This window comes from Strix aluco, chromosome 7, assembly GCF_031877795.1.
Source record: "Strix aluco isolate bStrAlu1 chromosome 7, bStrAlu1.hap1, whole genome shotgun sequence".
NCBI classification, from domain to species: domain Eukaryota; kingdom Metazoa; phylum Chordata; class Aves; order Strigiformes; family Strigidae; genus Strix; species Strix aluco.
In genome coordinates, this window is record NC_133937.1 from 36,824,423 (window position 1) to 36,843,628 (window position 19,206).

The following is a 19,206-nucleotide window of genomic DNA, read 5'->3' on the forward strand; positions in this document are numbered from 1 at the left end:
GGTGTCAGACCTAGTCACAGCAATAATTGCCCTACTTATTAAGAGATAAATCCAACCACCCCCTGGCCCCTCCTCTAATCTTTGAGAACCGGCTAGAACGCGAGGTTTTACCAAATTTATTCGTCACCTTAAATGCAGCAGAAGCTCTGTAGATAACATAGCTGAGTCTAAAAAACCCAAGCCATCTGTTACAGAAAATGTGGTATATCAGGAAATACATTATACAATTTAACAGCTTTTTAATGTTTACTGGTCATAACAGTTTTGCTCAAAACTAATTCCACTACAAAAGCAATAGAAAACTTTCATCATTCTAAATGGGACAATTAGAAAATAGTAACGGTTGCAAAGAAAATGTGTGAAGTTACATAGTTTGTCAAAATGGCAACTAATAAAGGAAGCTGCTATGCAGAAAAAAACACTGGCAAGAACAAAGCTGTGGCTACTGCCCAATCTGTACATGGGGGAGTAAATCACACACTGACCGTGTCCCCGTGCAAACGGTGGGAATACAAATTAGCAAAAAGAGTGAATAAATTATGGAATCGCCTCACCAAGAAAATATTTCTACTCCCCTAGATGACCTTTCACCAAGGAGCTGGACAAAATACCCAGAATATATTGCAGGCGAGATCTGCACTGGTGAGAAATGTCTTCCAAAGAAGTGTCATCTTTCTTAATTCCTCAGAATCTGAAATTGTTATTATTAATTATTCCTATCATTTAGACTTTATTAACAAGCCTAGCGTTACGTTAATAGAATTTAAAATAAATCAGGGTCAGCACACTTAGAAATATCTTCATTGTACGATCACAACACAAACCACCGCTGGGCACACTCGGGATCGCTCAGCCGCCTGGCGCTTCTGGGCTCACTGACATGTATTCCTGAATTTATTACCACGCTAAAATCAAGTAAAACCGGCAATTTCGCGCGCGCGGCCGAACCGCTCCTCCGGAGCTCCCTACACCGGCGGGATGAGGCCCGCGCGCCCCGCCCGCCAGGGGGCCTCCCGCCACCACGGCCCCGCGCATGCGCAAGCAGCGGGCGGGCCGCGGCCCTGGCGGCCAAGCGGGCTTCTAGCGGCGCTGGCGGCGGCGGAACAGCCGGTGGGCGCCGGGCGCGCCCGGGTGGGGCTGTGCGTGCTGTGCGGGCTGCCGGCGGCCGGCAAGTCCACCCTGGGCCGCGCTCTGTGCCTCCGCCTGCCGCGGCGGCCGGGCTGGGCCTGCGCGCTCCTCAGCTACGACGAGCTCATCCCGGAAGAGGCCTTCCTGCCGCGCGAGGCGGGGGCGGAGCCGCCGGGACCGTCCCCATTGGTCAGTGCGGCTTTTCCCCGCCCCGCTGCGCGCTCTCTGCCCTCATTGGCCAGCCGAGACGCATCGCTCATCGGCGTCACTGCTCGCGCGGCGGCCGTTGCTAGGCAGCGCGGCGCGGCCCTCAGGGGCGGCCTCCCGGTGCCGGTGCCGCGGCGGCGGGGCCTGGGGAGGGCGGCGGGGGGGCGGCGGCGGCGGTGGGGGGGAGCTGGGGCAGCGCGGGCCTTCACCGCCTCCGCTGCTTTCCCTCCGCAGCTGCCCCCCTGGAAGCGGAGCCGGCGAGAGGTGCTGCAGGGCCTGGAGCGGCTCCTGCGGGCGCTGCTCAGCGCGGGGCCGCTGCCAGCCCCCCCCCCCGCCGCCGTCTCCCCGCAGGCCTGGGGGCGCCTCCTGGCCTGCTGCCGGCGGCAGGGGCTGCTCGCCGCGGCGGAGAGCCACGCCGGAGCTGGCCGGGACCGGACACAAGCAGCCGCGCCTGGGCCACTCTACCTGATCTTGGACGACAATTTTTATTACCAGAGCATGAGATACGAGGTGTACCAGCTGGCTCGCAAATGTAATTCCTCTTTGTTCCTACGCTTAACGTTTTCCCCTTGTAGGAAGTTCAGTGCACTTCAGCTGCCTTTCTTTAAGTGCACTTGTGGAACGTTTGTTATTCTTAATTGCTAGATGCCTGCAGTATACTAAGCATCAATTTTATTACTCTATTGGTCACTTAAAGCGTTTAAGTATGTTGATCTCAGAAATTACTACTTGAGCAGCCCTGAAGGTGAAATTGTTTGTATACTTTTTAGTTTTGTATTCTTTTCAGGCTCAGAACTAGCATAGAAGTTCCTCATTCACGTAAAGCCTTTCTTGTTGCATGTTGCTCTCAGAAATTTTTATTTGAGCAGTTTAAAGGTGAAATGGTCTCTTTATGTTCTTTTAGATTCCTTGAGCTTCTGCCAGCTATTTTTAGACTGTCCAGTTGAATGCTGCTTGCAGAGAAATCATCTGAGAAGTCATCCGTTACCTGACCAGACGATATATTTAATGGCAAGAAAAATAGAAATGCCAGATCTCAAGAAAAATGCGTGGGAACAGAACAGCCTCATTCTGAAAAGTTTTGATTGCACTTTGGAGGATGAGTATGCTACTGGGTTGATGCTGGGTTTTCACTAAGTACTGTTTTTATGAATGGGGTGTAGAAGCTTTTTACTGTATCTAAACAGTATGTAAAAAGTATTCTGTAGGGTAATTTTTGGAAGCCAGTCAATTACACACCATACATGCCAGTTGTTGGGATCTCACAGCCACCATTCTTTGCAGAGTTAACCTCAAAACTAACTGCATTTCTAAACTATTTTGGAGTAATTTACATAAATTGTTAATACATTAAGACTGGAAATAATTTTCTGTGGTTTTAATTGTAATTGTTTTTCATCTAACTTGCTGTACAAAGATTATTTCATTGATTACCTCAAACTTAACTGAAAACTTGCTTTTTTTTCTTGTATGAAGTGTCATTACAAAACGAAAGAAAAATCTTCAGTGAAACTGTTTGATTAATGTGGGTTTTGTCTGTTTTCTTAGTGAGCAGATCATTAGTTTGCTGGCCACTGCTTTGGAAAATCCGGTGAAGCAAATTGAGGAGAACGCTGAGCAAAAGGTAGCAGTGCTTGTCTGCGCCGGCACGGCTCTGTCAGATGATGATGAATGAGTGATTCCTGTGTTGTATTCGGAACGCAGTGATGACAAACTGAGGAACAGCTATTGCATTTCTTGATTAAAAAAGCATACACCGAAGAGTCAGTCCTATCTGAAGTGGGTACTTTTGTCACCTTAGTAAGTTAAACCACTGAAGTAACTTTAAGAATACTGTTACATGTCCTAGAGTAGTAAAAAGATTTTGGAGCAGTCTCATCACACTGAGGAAAATAGTTCTGTCTCTGGCAGTCACCTGCCTCCGACTTGAGAGGAGTAGGCGCGCGCTGCGCCTGTCACTGACTTGCTGCTAACAGGCTCCTTGTTTTCAAAGAGCGCTTCAAAAGCTGACAGTCTAAATCAAATTTAACGTGTTTACATGTATTCTTCCCTTCTGTTGGTCACCCTGGCTAGGAAGCAGATCGAGCAATCTGTGCGGCTAGTGCTGTCCATCAGGCAGACCAGACGTGCAGACGCGTCGTCTCGCAGACAATGAAGGATGCAAAAGGTACGTGTAGCACATTCTCTGTAGCACATTCTCGGTGCTGGCTGGCAACCCAAGACTAAACCAGTGAAACTCCCCCAGGGTAAATTGTTAAGGAATCCCAACCCTGCAGGTGGGACTGAGGCAATCGCCTTCAGAAGTTTGGTCAAAGTTAGTTGTAGAATGCGAGTCAAAGCCTGTAAATTTTGTCTTTTAAGCATGAAGTTAAAAGTTTGGCTTTAATTTTCTTTTAGATAAAAACATACTTCCAAGTGAGATGAAGAGCCTGGCAGAAGAACTCAACAAACTCAGAATAGAATTTTTGGAAGACTTGCGGCAAGGAAGGAATTTGAAAAGCCGTATTGGCCTACAAAATCAATATTCTGACCCTGTTACAAGTGTCATTTCTTCCTTCCAACATGAGGCAACAAACATAGTTAATAAATACATTTTAAAATAATGAGAGTGTGTTGGTGTTTTTTAGAAGGCCAGAGTGTTTAAAATTTAGTACTTTTTCAGCAGTACAGTTGAAGACATTTGAGATCTCCAGGTTCCTGCTCTGGAGGCTTGTGCCTTCTCAAACTCCTCTCCCCATATTACGGAAAAGAAACACCATCTCACATCCTCTCTTTGACTTTGAAGATCAAGCCAATAGCAAACCATCCTTAGATTTTATTTAAATTTAACAGAATCATAGAAAAACTTAGCCTGGGAGGAACACTTAAGTCATCTAGTCCTGTTTCCTGCTTACAGGGGGACTAACTTCAGGCTGGATCAGCTTCTGGCTGCGGCTTTGGAGCGCACCGTGGGTGGTGACCCGCTCTGCTCCAGCGAAGGGGCAGAGAGCACCTGCCTGGGAAGGTACAAAAACAAGAAGCAGAGGGATCTCACTTGTTTCAATGACAGAAACTGCAAAGAACCGGAAACTGGAGGGTTGCATGCTGCACGTACGCACGCAGGGAGAATTAACCCCGGTGTCCAGAGGAACTTGGTGCTACCTTCAACATTGCTAATAGCAACGTACGGAGGGAGAAGTTCCATATGCAGCGACAACCACCTCACCATGATAACAACTCTGATTTCAGACAAAGAACCACTCTTTGTTAAGAAGGAAATATGAGTATAAGGCAACAAAGAATTCAGAAGATGACCAAATGGGCAAGATTAACAGCGGAAAGGAGTAAAAGCGTGTCCTGGGTCAGCACTAACATTAAGCATTTTCAAATTAAGACGACAAACATGTTCCTCACACTGTTCCTTGCTTACCCAAAAGGTAAGCTGACCTCCCTTACCATATCTAAGCCACAGCTAGTCATGAGCAGTTCATCAGTTCCACCTGTTGAAGCATATGCAATTAAGAATTAACATAAGACTTAATTAGAAAGTGTTATTTTATTCCTATCTTACAAAAGCAAAGCTTCACAACATGAACTACAATAGATATAGTTATTTCAGAATTAACCTTGTCATCTGAAAACATTCACTACACAATAAAATTTATTTTACAACTCTAACAGGTTTCATTTTTGCATACAAAATATGCTCTTTACACTGAAATACATATTATTAACAAAGCAGGTACTTAGAAGCACATACACAAAGATTGCTCAATGAAAAATGCTTCAGCAGGGGATAGATTTCCTGCAGCAGAACATCCATTTGCTGTAGATTTTCAAAGAAGCTTAAGATGAATAGAAAACTTGCCAGTGAAGACTTCTAAATTACATTCCCTTCGTCAAAAAGAAACAAAAAGCAAACACCCCCCAAACATTCTGGAACAAAACAAATAGCAACAGATCATTTTGCTAGGAAACACCGTTGGAACGTGTCCTCTAACACTGAGTTTTATGTTAAAATGCCAATCAATGTTTTATGTCAAAATCCTCTTCATCTAAACATGTAACTGCGAAAAAAACAACTATTTTTCCCTATTAGCTGCTTCACAGTTGGTTTAAGTATTAACTGAGATACTAAGATATTCAGTCTAATATTTGCATGTTCAACGGAATATTCAGTCTCAAGATGTCTATGTTAAGAGTACTATAAATAGTGCATGTTAAAAACGTCAACGAATCCATAAAACAATCCATTACAATAAAAACAAAAACCCACAGTTAATTTGTTTTTTTTTTCAACTACAGAATTTAACAGTCAAGCAGAATTTAACAGCTCATTCCCAAACTTCCCTGTTAAGACAAGTTAAAATGCTAATCACCACCTTATAATAAGGATTTGGGTTTTTTTTTAAAAAAAAAAATAACAGAAAACAAAAAAGTTAGTGCAGTGCAGCACACTGAGAACTCAATATGAAAAGTCCTACTACCTGAGGACTCGAGCCCACAATTCCTGCCAAGTATCCCTCCTTGACTCTGAGTAAGGCCTTACTTGTGCAAGGGAATCATCAGGATCATACTCTAAAACAGTTTTCCAGTACTAATTCTGCTCTTTAAATTAAATAGTATATACAAAATTATGAAAAACTAATATGAAAATTCACCTTCCACACCTACTCGGTAGACAGAAGGAAACAGATATAGTCATGGTAATGTTTGGCACAACTGAACACACAGTATTACACGGAAAAATTAATAATTAGTTAGCAGGGATCCGCCCCACAGATCTGGTTGCAGATCGAGGGATGAACACCAAGGCCTGCTGCCGCTGAAGAACCTCCCTGCAACCAGGAACTTGCAAGAGGAAAGAAGGAAAAATATTTTTTTCATTGCTCAACAGTTCATAGATGTTCAAGCTAATTTTCTTTTCCTTAGGTACTTCGAAGCAGAAACGATGGTATTAAGTCAGCATTATTAAAATACTTCTAAACAGCTATTTGCAAGGTTTGGGGTTAGATTTTTTTTTTCCCATACCGAGTTCTATTATTATTAACATACATTCCCCTGCAACAGAGGATCCCCTCCTAAATGAGGGCCCCTTTTCAGTAAGATCACGCAGGCTTCCTCTTGCTACCAGCTACCTATTTGTGATCTAACTCTTCTGCTAGCGAAAATTTTGTTCAGGAGCAGCATGGTTCAGAAGTCCTTTTTCTAAATCGCCAAATCATTAGCTGACACAAAAAGGAAAGTCTATAGTTTACAGGCACTGCCAGTGAAAGTCCTAATGGATCGGAAATGGCATAAATGGAATGGATGAAATCTCAAAAACACACGTGTGCATTTTGGAGTTAATCTCCCTACTGACACCAGGAGAGGGAAAGGCCAGAGCCGCAAACCAAGGAGAACTCGGGGGTTGCGATGGGCATCATTCAGTGCTGGAAGGTGCTCCTGGAGCCCCACCATTTCAGAACACTCCTTGGAGCTGCTACAGCTGAGGAATAGAAGTGTGCATCAGATATCAAATGGCAAGGAAAATGATCTCTGTAAATCGCTATTGGTCTTCAACAGTAACATCTGTTGTTCTAATACTGTATTTTAGCCAAATTTAGATTTTCAAATGTGCCGATACACAGTCAAAAGAGGACTGTCAGTCCTACAGTATTCTTTGACTAAAAAGAGTCATGTTGCAAAACCTGTACAGGAGCAGTAGCTTCCAACTGGATTCCCGTTCAGTCAACTTTTAGTCCTTAAAATGAAGGACTCTGTACGTTTACACACACAGAGTTGCAGTTTTGCTTATAAAATAGATTTAAAAAGTGTAAAGCAACAAAGAGACATTTTGGAACTATAAAAAGAGTCATTATGAAAAGTAGAAATTACATTCTGCTTTACAAATCAACTGAAATGGGGTTTGAACAAGGCCTGAAACCAAAAACAGTTTCTGGAGTGATAGTGTGTTATCATTCATCTTCACTACACTGGAAATACTTCAGTGGTGTATTTTTGACCTCATTACTACAAGACTATGTGCAGTCAAGAATCCATTTCCTTCAACTGGTTACTTAAGCACAGAAAATTCAACAGTCAGTAAATCAGGTAGAGAGAAACACATTTGGTTCCCAAATTTCTAATTCACTAAAGTCAAAATTACTTCTAAAGCTAAAATTCTCAGAAGGGTGGTTTTTCCTGCGTTGATCTTACACTGAAGTCATTGTAAGTTTTTCCATCAGCTTCAGGAAGCTTTAGCTCCCAGAACAATATAGATTTGAGTAAGCCAAACATTTGCTATTCAGATTCCAACCTCTGACTTGCACAACATGAATAAAATCTTCCTGCTTTTAACAAAACATATCTGTTGCCATATTTTGCTGATAGTAAAAGGGGAATATATAAAGGAAGCTTTAATTTGCCTCGAGTGAGGCAAACTAAGGTAAAAGTGCATGTCTAAATATAGGAAAAATAACAGTTCTTCACTTTTTTGAAACATTACAAATTCCTGTGTAGCACATTAAGAGCTTTTATTAATTTTGCTAAGATGTTTTATTTAGGTTTAAATTAAAGTGCCTGTTCATTAGCCTAGGTGCTTCTAAAGTAAGATGTACAGCATAAAATAAAACCCCAGCATGTGCAATGGACTTCATGTACATCTTTAGTTACCATTTGCCACCTACAATTATTAATCACGATGACTTCAAATGTAGTCAGCTGGTATTTCTTCACCTACCACATGAACAGTTCAGAAAACCCAGAAGCCTTTCCCCTTATTTCTAGCACACCAAAACGACAACAGATGTGGGGGAAGGGACAGACAGACTGACTTCCAAGTTAGCTGAAGTTTACAGTAAACTAGATTATACAACTTTCAAACATACAGGCAACCTATCAGTTGTAGCTTGGCCCGAGATAAAACTGAACAAATGTTTTTTTAATTTGTAAACCTCTTGTTTGTTTCTAGTAGAACTTCTATCGGCAAGACAGAAGTCCAATTGTGCAAATTTTAAATAGCTGTACAAATTAGTTTAAGGCAGTTAAAAATCTCACAGAATATATATTAGTTCTACAAGCTCTTTATTATGACTGTTAAAAATTACCTTTTAAAAAGAATGACACGTAAAATTTTGGTAAGTGTAGTTTAAGGTGTCATATTTAATTCTTCTCTTGTGTAATTAGTGAACGACAAGCTTTTAACTCTCTTTTCCTATCAGAGTTTCATTCACAATAACCTGTTATCTTCTAGTTTTGTGACAAGTTTTAAAACTAATAGTTAAATTAGTGTTTGAGCCCTGGCATGAAGAGTTTAGACTATACTACGCAAAAACTTATTAGTAACCTTCAGATTACAGGAAGTTTTACATCAAACTTAATTTGTATGCGAAAGTTGCTTCTGTTTGTTTTTCCAGTTTGGAGCAGCTAAGTTTTTAAGCATAAGTATGCCTCAAAAGTAACCATGTGTCACTGAATTAACCTTTTGTATTTTAGGATTAATATATTTGGTCTTGCCTAGTAAATAGTCTGATAATTGCATCCTATGTTTCAGGACACATACTCTGCTTCTGTATTTGTAGAATGTTTATTGGGATTACGTGCAAGCAACATAAATTTAGCAACCAAAGCATGTAAATGCATTCCAATTCTTATAGCACTCTCAGCTTTTTTGAAAGGCTACATATAAAATAATAATCACATCTTATACAAAATTTCCCTGGCAAGTTTTACAACAACATAGAAATAAATTTGCCTCCTTTGTCAAATTGATTAATGTGAAGATTCCTTATGGGAATGTGCAAGCTTTCCTTCAGCAAGTATGAAAAATATATTGTAATATGTTAAAAAACTAAATGAAAGCATGTTCTCAGTCAATGTTGACTATGTTGGCCTCTTGCAAAATGGCAAGCAAAGTCATACTTATTTTTACACTTACACCCACATATGTTGCACTGGAAAGGATTTTCAAATCCATGACATCCCATGTGAATAGTATAAAGGATATTGTCCGCAAAGTACATGTCACAGTGTTGGCAGTGATGCAGAAGCTGGGGGTCCTGAACTGGAAGGGTTGGAGCTGGAGTACTCGGTTGACTGTTACTTATGCTGGGAGTACTGGTGTGGGCACTGCGCTCACTGCTGGGACCTGCCACGGGACTATAGTTCCTTTGATTGTGTGTAGGCCGAGGATCCGGGCTGGTCGGAGATGAATTTTGAGGAATATTTGCTGACACAGCTGAAACTACAGCAGGAGCAGCAGGCTGCTGTATCATGAAAGGCTTTTCGTCTTGACAGGAAACAACATCAGGAGAGGCTGGATTTTGGTTTTCAGGTGGCAAGCTAGATAACTGTCCGGCTAACGTAGAGAGCTGGTTTAAAGGATTATCTACCATGAGGTCTTGTGGATCTCTCGGCAACCCACTGCTCTGGGCTGATTTTGTCATACTCTCATAGGCTTCAGTCTGGATATTTGGGATTTCATGAGTGAAATCATTAAGGTAGTCTGGTTTCTGCACCACCATGGAAGGCGGACTCAAATTAATTAATGCTCTTCTGCTGTACCCCAAATTGCTGGTCTTCTTCTGCAAAACCCCCCACATTTTCTTGCTGCTTAGGGAAGACCTTGTACCCTTGACAGGCACCATTTTATGTTTGCGCCTGCGGTGATGAGATAAATTGCTTCTGTCACTGCAGCGAAAGGAACACAATTCACATTTGTATGGTTTTTCACCAGTATGCGATCGCATGTGAGCTTCCAGGTGACGTTCGTAAGCTGATGCAAAGGGACACAGATGACATCTGTGTGGCTTCTCACCTGGAAAATTAAAAGAGATTATACTATAGCATCTCCAAGTGCTTGAAAAAGGCTTTTCAAGAAACAGAAAGTAGCTGACTGGGAGCTGCTCATCAAACAGTTCAGCTTCAGAGTCACTGCTAGTCTCGAGTTTAGAGGGATATGTGGTGGAAGAGTGGAGTAGATTAAGACATCTCTGCCTCACCCAAGTGACAGCAAACATAAGTAAAAGATGTGACCAGAATTAGCCTAACAAATAACCTGACTAGGAATTGCAGCAGTGATGCCAAGGACTGAATGCCATGATGCCTGTGTGGTGCTCTTAACTGGATCCAAACTCTCCCTTGCCTACAAAGCACATAAGTAGTTGGCTACAGGAATGTCTGTACAACCAAAGTGTTGTCATTCTTAGGAACTGTGTTTAAACATTGATGGAGGGTATCCTTTTGATATCTTCCAAACATTCCTATTATCTAAATAACCCATGCATCCACTCAAGAACTGAATTTTGAAAAAGGATCCTGTGGCTAAAGAGTTATGAAAGAACACAAAAGGCAGCTAATCCCTGCACAGCTGTGTGCTCTCTCAGACATGAGAGTCAAGTATTCTCCTTTCTGACAGGTAGGACTTTGCTCTTCTATTAAATGATACTCACATTAACACTTTTAAAAGTACTTAGAAAACTTGCAAACATAATTACAGGCCAACGCATTTGTAACACAGTACTTTGGGACTTTTGATTTTCTTTTCATAGGCTGATCTTCTAGGAGCTTTTAGATCCAGGTCTGCAACGTTAGAAAAGTCCTAAAGGATTTGATGCACATTCAGGCGCTGAAATGAAACATCATCTTATCTTCCTATCTAGAATGTCAGATCAATTTCTAAATCACTGGTGTGCAACTGATTCTCTTGCCACACAGCCGACAAACTCCAAACAAACAAACAAACAAACAAAGCGAGTGGACTACTCCTCTTCAGCCTTTATGGGTTTTTTTGGAAGCATTTTCTACCATTTTAAATACAAGGCAATACATCTGGTTTGTGGCTTTCAAAATCCATCTAGAACAACTGTAGAAGCCAGAGACCTGCAGGCAGCGAGGGCCACTATGACACAGCGAGCACTCTACAGGCCCCGTAAGATGGGACTGATACAGAAAACCCTTCCCATGCTGAGCATCCCACAGTTTGGAGTCACAACCTAAGCACACTGAAGATTTTTTTTTTTCCCTACATCACTGACTCTTCAAGAAGAGAGCAAGCAATTTTTGTGCTACCTTTAAGCACCTTATTTGCACCAACTGAAAATACGATTTCTCCATAAGCTTATAAATATATTCAGATAGGTGGATGTATATACATATACAGACACACACATGCGTAAAGAGCTGGAGATCTGGTACAAACAACGATGTAAGACTGACAAACTCTGTGGGTTCACAAAGAGCTTGTCAATCTGAATGGTCTTCATTCTAAACTGGTTACACAGAGATAAATATTCACATACCATGTTGCACGCCCTTAATACAACACAGCTGGTGAGCTACTAATTATACTGCTGTCAGACTCAGCATGAAATTAATTCTGCAGTTAAGTTGCACTTAATAATGGTTGCGTGATCCTGCCTGGGCCACAATTACTTTGGCAGACACCTTGCTGCACTCATGTTATCCCAGATGCATTATCTGTTTCCTTGCAGTGCTCTGAGGCTACTAGCCAGCTATCACTTCCTGATTTTAATGCTGATTCAGTCACTCTGAGCCTTCATAGTCCATGCAATCCATCTCTTGGCCCTTTGCCACGCCTCCCCACTATGCTTCTAAGCAAAACTACACTCAGGGCTTGGATTTCCTTGCCCTTAAGTGAGGGGGGTGGGAAAAAAAAAAGCAACCAAGAAAACCAAACCAAAAACACCCTTTCTTGTTCTGGAGTGCCCTGTCTCTGTACAAAGACACAAAGTGGGGCTTTCTGAAGAGCCATTAAGGTAATGGCCAAATGGGGTTGCCATCAGCACACCATGCAGTGCTGTATTAAAATTAAGGATATGAAACGTATTGCAAGAAGGCAGAGGGGAAAGAGAAACAAGAAGGCCTCTGGCAGCCCGAGATTGTTGTCCATATTATAGGGTATAGGGAAATGGATTGGTATAGGGAAATGAACTGTTATCATTGTACAGTTACTGGCATTTCATTGGGCATCAGAGATGTTTGAACCAGTAATTTGGCTACAAAGTGTTGACTGGGTGAAGGTGTGTTCAAACTGCTGAAGCTCTTTGACAGACAGTAGGCAGACACCCCCTGTATCCCCCTCTCACGGCTAGTTTGCTTTCTGGAACAGAAATAATTCAGACTGCATGATTCTGAAGTAGAGTGATGCGTGCCTTCAATTTGGCTACCTTATTCTAGCACCTTTGTGCAAGTTTCTTTGATGAAATGAGTCATGCATATACCCTCTGATAATAGGAACACCTGCAGCAGCACCAAGACAATTGTCAACCCACGTGAAAAGCTCCGTTCTTCTGGTATAATGCCAACAATATCATATACTACGACCACGAGAAACAACTCAAAATGTTAGTCAAGGCATAAACCCAAAGTATTATGCTTTGCCCTAAAAACCAAGTTTGTGTAGCTCATGGAATGTTTGTTTCTGGATAATGACCACTGGGTCAGCGATTTCTGAGGACATTTTTCAGTATCCAATTCTTTATTGGAATCTATCTTATTTTTGTATATATTATGCTGCAACTGTGCTGAAATGGTCATAGTCTGCAGCAGGAATTGTTCTGCTACCTCTAGCCACTTAGTGACCTCTACTCCCTAAAGGAGGCATTCTGAAAACTCCAAAGAACTGTAAACCTAACATCTGAGAGTATAAAAAAGATAGGCAGCTTCCTGGAGTAAGAGAAGGAATGCTGACACACAATACCCACATTTTGATACTTAAAGAAGGAAGATTTCATTTTTTTTGCTCTCTAGTATGGCTAAAATTTATGATATTTAAGTAACAACACATTATTTCAGTTGTTCTGTTTGAGAAACCCCATGCATGCCAAAACCATCTCAAGAATCAGCAAATATACCAAGAACAGCAAATATACCAGCAAATATACTAACACCAACATCTTCTAGTAGCAATTTATGTCTCCCACCACAGCTTTAGCAGCCCATCTGCTCATGTTGACAACTGGCTAGTAGTAACTGTGGGCTCAGGGATGCAAGTTTTTAGATGGCAATAGCAATATGCTACTGAAAAGACATGAACGTTGATGTTACTTCTGCATCTTTAAGTACCATTTAAAAATGAGCTGCCTCAGTCTGCTGTACAGCTTCTCCCACTACATGACACTCATTTCACAAGCTCAGAAATAGCACTGCACAGAGGAAAGCTGTTAAAAGAAAAATATCTCGTCCACATGCCACGAGGCAAATGGTAGGTGAAGCTGTAACTGCTTTCTGAAAAACTAGACCAAAAAAATGCTCCAAAACACACTGCTGCTTTGCAGATCTGCAGCAAGCCGTGGCATTAACACTGTGTCAGATGCAGGTACACAAGCAACAGTATTTTATCCACTATTGGAACTACACAAAATTTCTACTGGGAATCTGAAAACAGCAACAGCTACACACAGAGGTAGCTCACGGTAGCACAAGAGAGGAATTTATAAGATCACAGAACCATTCTATGATTCTATCTTCAGAGTCTAAACCTCACAACTCTTATTTCTAGTTGGTTGCTGTTTTCTATCCCATTACACCTTGTCGAAACAAGCCAACACTGCAGGGCCAGTGCAACTGCTGCAGTTTAAATCCAGCCGGCAGCCTAACACCATGCGGCCGCTCGCTGACCCTCCCCTGCCCTGGGGGAGAGGGAGAGAATTGTAGGGTAAAGGTAAGGAGACTCGTAGGTTGATAAAAACAACTTAATAATTGAAATAAAATTAAAATAATAATTATAGTAATAATAGAACATACAAACGAGTAATGCACAATGAGACTCTCACCACCTGCCAAGTGATGCCCAGCCCGTTCCTGGCTAGCAATCCCAGAAGAGGCAAAAAATCCCAAAACCACAATCCCAGAAAAAAACAGACCTTCAACCTTCATCTCTATACTGAGCAGGACGTTGTACAAATGTGGAATATTCCACTGGCCAGTTGCTCTGGCCATGGTCCCTCCCAGCTTCATGTGCACCCACACACTAGCAGGACACAAGAAGTCAAAAAGACCTTGATTTCTTAGCAACAACTGAAAACATCAGTGTATTATCAACATTCTTCCCATACCAAATCCTATACTGAATCCAAAACACAGCACTATTCCAGCTGCTGAGAAGAAAAATTAGCTCTATCCCAGCCAAAACCAGGACAGCAAGGAGCACCGACTTCCCCAAAATACATCCTGGGAGTCACTGTGGAGAAGCAATGGTTCACAGCAAAGTGAGAGTCTGCCTAACAATAACCGTACCTAAAGAGAGCTACAACTACACCCAGTTACAACAGTGTGTTTTCCTTCAAGGTGAGTCCCAGAATCCACCTACCCAGGATCACTGAAATGATACACTTAGAAGTTTTGGGACAGTCCATACCAGACTGAAAACCTGTAAAAACTTCTATTCTTTGTAGAACACAATTTTTTTTCTCCTTACTCTAGTTAGTTAACAGCCATACAGTCGTCTGCATCAGTGTAATATACTCAGCAGACACTGAAGTCAGACTTCACCAGGACCTTTTGTTTGTTTTCTCTCATTTCCAAGAAGTCGAACTGACTTCACGAACAGTTTAGGATATTCTAACCTTTACCAAGAGTTTTGCTTTTCAGCATTATAAACCAAGCAGTGGCAAACACTCTTTAACAAGCACAGTAATTGCTCTTACAAGCCACAGTAAATATTTTTTCTTTCCATTACTGTTATTAATCCCTTATTTGATGATATGCCCTCACATTTTTATATTCTACCAAGAAAACTTTATTCTTATTCCTGTTTTGCACAACATTCTAGATGTGGAAGTATAAAACAGGAATATTTTCATAGCTAAACAACACAGGAGGAAAAGCCCCTATACATCTGCCTGTGGCAGCATATACATTTTTCACTTTTCTGATTAGCAAGGAAAAACTAAAAGTTACTTTTAGGGCCCTTCAATTTATACTGATGCTTTCATGTTAAACTTTACTCCCATATATAGTTACTTCAAATTCAGTAGTCTGCAATAATGAATGTAAGTTGGAATTTACGTAATTTAAATAGGTACACGGCACACCTTAAAAAAAAAGTATATTAAAAAACCCACAAAAAAAAACCCTTGAGTTGTTGAGTAATTGTAAGAACTATCACACTGCTTAAAGATGCTAACTCCTCCTCAGGTACAAACTGTAACATCGAGTTAATACCACAATGTCTCACAGCGAAGTACTGCGGGGTATTTCATACCTGTATGGATTCTGATATGCTCTATGAGCCGTGCTGTTCCTTTGCTGGCGTAGTTGCAGTATCGACACTTCAACTTTCCATCAAATGTCCTTTCAAACCCATCCACTAACATTCCTGAGTTTTCATCCAGTGAAACTTCAACAGAAGGATGATCCAGACCATTCTGATCACCCTCTGTCCCAGCTGTGAATAATGCAACAGAGATGTCAATCAAGAATCCGTGGGACACTATCTATCATGCCACGAGAATATGCCAAATATCTTTTGCTTCTCTATGCCCTTGGTCTTTAAATAGACAGAACTATAAAAACATACCCTGATCAAAACAAAGGTACTTACACATCTTTTGTGATGCAAAATGCTTCCATACAATTGTAGTCATCTGCATAATTATCTGGAATGTAAACAGTGCATTCTCAGAAAAATAAAAGCTGATAGCTCTGAAATTAGCTTACCTCCCTGAAGAGTCTCTGCTTCCTTGTCTCCACTAACTGATCCAGAAATCATATTTACATGGTGAGTCTGCTGTGTAAGATATTCCTGAAAATCTTTTACAAAGTCCAAAGGTTCTGGCTTCTTTTCACCCATATTCACTCTTTTATGTTTACAACCTCTTGTGCCTAGAAGGAAAAATATTTTCAAAATGCAAGTGTCATTGAATTTGAATGCATTCGTAAAAACAAGTTATTTTGTTGGGGTTTTTTTAAGTGAAGGAGTACGTTTATCATACAGCACAACTCAACACACAAACTGACAACCATAATAATATTATTTCTAGAATTTTTAAGTCATTGAAGATCACCAAATACATATCACTGTGGAAACCATTTTCAGCAACAGTAGTAAAAGGACAATATCAAATTGGATAAAATAACATAATAACCAAAATCAACTTGTCTTTTTTTTTTTTTTAATGGGTTGTACCTGAATTTCAGTCCCCTGCTAAGTAGCAAACATGCTCCAAACTGTACTCCCAACAGGTCAGACAGAAAGCACAGAGCACAGCTTCTCCACTTTCCCTGGAAAGAAAAAAAGGAAACGTAGGTCCGTTATTCTTCCCAACCCCCATGAGCTGTAAGAAAGAAACTTGAAAAAATATTTATGTTTTGAAAGACAGATTCTAACACTCTACTACTGTTTTATTAAAACAATTACACTTCCAGCAAAGACTTTTCAAAGACTGCATCCACTCCTTCATGCATCTCACTGATGATTTTAATAGCTTCTCTGATGAACACATGGCTCCAAAAAGTCCCAGAGTTGGGCAAGTCAGTTACAGCAACTGAAATATTGGGAAACCAACTGAATGTTGCTGATTAGCAAAGATGAAAAGAAGCCTTATAGAAAGCAGTATTGCACAGTTCTCGCAAAATTTAAGTCTCCTATCCTGCATAAAAGTCTTAATCCATTTCATTATTTTGCATTGAAATAATAAAAATATTCACTAGAAGTCACTGGTCATGCTCTTTTCTGGGACTGTAAGTGACAAACCTCTGGAGTCTCAATTTGCAATGAATTTGTGAAGACAGAACTTAGGATTCAGTTGGAAAGAGGGTAATGAGTCAGTCACATTATTATTCCTGCAGGTTATAATCAGTCATAATGCTACATTTTCAATAAGAATATCTTTCCGGTTTTCCAGTAGCTACTAAATAAAGCATTACGTGACCTACATAAACTCAAGTCCTGAGTACAAGGCCACATTTGAACACACTCCTGTATTTTCAAAGTTATTTACAAGCATTAGTTTATTTCTGGCATGCAGATGAGTATGTTCTTCCACATCATAACTAAGTGCGCTCAACTACTATGATTATTATCACCATTAAGTTAGTTTTGAACACATCTTTATGTATCTATTTTGCCTACCCTCCTTCAGGTGTCACCAGCCTCGTGTAGGCTTAAGTTAATTTGTGTTCCATTTGTTGGTGTCTCCTGCAATAAAACAAGGATATCAGGATATGAATCAAAGATATGGAAGAGAAAAACAGGACATTGTAGAGTCCTGACTCACCAAATTATAATAAGAAATAACAATTTAAAATTAAACCATTCTAAGTGTTGAATGGTTCAACATGAAACATTAAAGGTCCATATTTTCACAGAAGAATCCATGTATCCCTTTGTGTAAGGCACAAAAACTTATTTGATCAATTACTTTTATAAGGACATTTTTAAAGAAAATTAGACAAAATTTTAAAAATCTGACTGGTGACAAGACATTATTTTGGTGATCAACTGCATAAAACCTCATTTCTCTACCTCATCCAATTTAATTTGAAAACATTCATCCTTTTTTTTATATCAATGCAGGTAAGTTTGCCCCAATCTAAGCACCACCTCAAACCTCTACATTTGTATACACAAAAGAACCTTTTGTGATTTTATGTGGTATTTTTTTATGGATATGCAAGCAACAGTTCTCCTTTTTAGGGAAGAATGATACAGATCAGATGCCTGCTATGTCACTACTGCAAACTGCTAAATGCAATTCCAATTATTAGAAACCTGAGCAGACCAGATCATGTTTCATGCACTTGAATAGGCTGATCACACTAGATGTTCCTCAAACTCTACTTATACAGAACATTTTCTGCATAAACAACTACATCTTCTCCAGCTTTATACCCTGACAGATAGAATCCTGGTTATTCATTTTCTACACAGGCACAACCGCTGGATTTAACAGTAGTTACGGTGCTGATATGTGGTAAGTTTATTGTCCAGGAAGCGCCACAGGATATGCCAGGATGAAAGAAGTTTATTATAAATATTTTGCCTAAAGAATTCTACTAAAGAAAATAATTCAGACACAGTAAAACCAGTAGTTTAACACACAGAGGAAGAACTCATACGGCAGTAATTATAAAGAAATAAAATAATGACTGTGAGCATATGTATGCACCCCATTTTCTTTTAAGGAATAAAGGAAAAAAAAAAGGGGTCTGTCTCTGCCCCAGTCTCATCTTTTCCAGTGCAAAGGACTTAGAATAAGGCAGAAGGAAGGATCCCAAACTCTATCCAAGTCTTTCCTGCTCCTTCTCAAGGCGTTTTGAGCGTGGGAAGGGGAAGAGGAATCGCCGCTCCGGCGGCTGCCGGGCCGAGCCCCACGACTTGTCATCAGCCACCGAAAACTGCCGGTTGTTCCACCGCCCCCTTCCCACACCAGAGAGCGTACGATCACCCCGACCTTTCCTCCACCTTTCCCCAAACCACGCCGCCTTCACGCGTGGGCGCGGAGTGAGACAGCCACGGGAGACCTCCGCGCTAACCTGGGGTCCCCCCGGCTCCAAAACAAGGGAGAAGCAGCGCGGGTCTCCTCGCCCGCCTTTCCCCGCCGCTGCCCGCCGGCTCCCCGCGGCGAGCCGAGAGCGGCCTCCCGGGGCGTAGGCGGCCCCACCGCCCGCCCCCCCCGTCAAAGGGAGGCCCCAGCGGGGACCCCGCGGCCCGGGGCAAGCGCCTCAAGCTGCCACCACTGCCGCGGGGGTTGGGGGGGAGGGTGCGGGCCACGCTGCCGCCGAAGCACCTTCACGGCGGTGAGAGGAGGAAGCAGCGCGGAAAAGGGCGCTACTCACCACCTCCGCCGCCCCTCACCGCGGCCGCCGCCCGCCGTCGCCGCCGCCGCCATGTTTGTTGTGCCCCCCACGGCCCGGCGCGGCCCGGCCCACCGCAGCCTCGCGAGACCG

The 19,206-nt window shown here is 41.7% G+C and overlaps 2 protein-coding genes across 5 annotated transcripts; one reads left to right on the forward strand and one right to left on the reverse strand.

Annotated features, from left to right (window-relative positions):
• The first annotated feature begins 246 nt into the window (after positions 1 to 246).
• PSTK (phosphoseryl-tRNA kinase) lies at positions 247 to 3,939 on the forward strand. The gene is made up of 6 exons (XM_074831473.1): positions 247 to 1,317; positions 1,570 to 1,867; positions 2,240 to 2,438; positions 2,884 to 2,959; positions 3,409 to 3,502; positions 3,733 to 3,939. Exons 1-6 carry the CDS (start codon positions 979 to 981, stop codon positions 3,936 to 3,938), a joined length of 1,212 nt encoding a protein of 403 aa, XP_074687574.1. The 5' UTR covers positions 247 to 978; the 3' UTR covers position 3,939.
• A 912-nt stretch (positions 3,940 to 4,851) lies between these two features.
• IKZF5 (IKAROS family zinc finger 5) lies at positions 4,852 to 19,187 on the reverse strand. Of its 4 annotated transcripts, XM_074831472.1 has the most exons (7): positions 19,096 to 19,187; positions 17,390 to 17,455; positions 16,445 to 16,539; positions 15,976 to 16,140; positions 15,521 to 15,703; positions 9,233 to 10,111; positions 4,852 to 6,802 (listed from the first exon to the last, which is right to left on the reverse strand). In XM_074831472.1, exons 4-7 carry the CDS (start codon positions 16,106 to 16,108, stop codon positions 6,741 to 6,743), a joined length of 1,257 nt encoding a protein of 418 aa, XP_074687573.1. In that variant the 5' UTR covers positions 16,109 to 16,140; positions 16,445 to 16,539; positions 17,390 to 17,455; positions 19,096 to 19,187; the 3' UTR covers positions 4,852 to 6,740. The 4 variants fall into 4 exon arrangements, with proteins under 4 accessions (XP_074687573.1, XP_074687570.1, XP_074687571.1 ...); XM_074831469.1 differs by having other exon boundaries at positions 4,852 to 10,111; XM_074831470.1 differs by lacking the exon at positions 19,096 to 19,187 and adding an exon at positions 18,793 to 18,978 and having other exon boundaries at positions 4,852 to 10,111.
• Positions 19,188 to 19,206: the final 19 nt, after the last annotated feature.

Bases quoted from the DNA above. Each gene is read 5' to 3' on its own strand.
- PSTK (XM_074831473.1), top strand. From the start codon at position 979: ATGAGGCCCGCGCGCCCCGCCCGCCAGGGGGCCTCCCGCCACCACGGC. The intron at 1,318-1,569 runs GTCAGTGCGGCT...TTCCCTCCGCAG, and splicing joins CGCCGGGACCGTCCCCATTG to CTGCCCCCCTGGAAGCGGAG. The intron at 1,868-2,239 runs GTAATTCCTCTT...ATGTTCTTTTAG, and splicing joins GTACCAGCTGGCTCGCAAAT to ATTCCTTGAGCTTCTGCCAG.
- IKZF5 (XM_074831471.1), bottom strand. From the start codon at position 16,108: ATGGGTGAAAAGAAGCCAGAACCTTTGGACTTTGTAAAAGATTTTCAG. The intron at 15,704-15,975 runs GTAAGCTAATTT...CATTATTCACAG, and splicing joins AGCAGAGACTCTTCAGGGAG to CTGGGACAGAGGGTGATCAG. The intron at 10,112-15,520 runs GTATGAAATACC...TTAATTTTCCAG, and splicing joins GCATATCAGAATCCATACAG to GTGAGAAGCCACACAGATGT.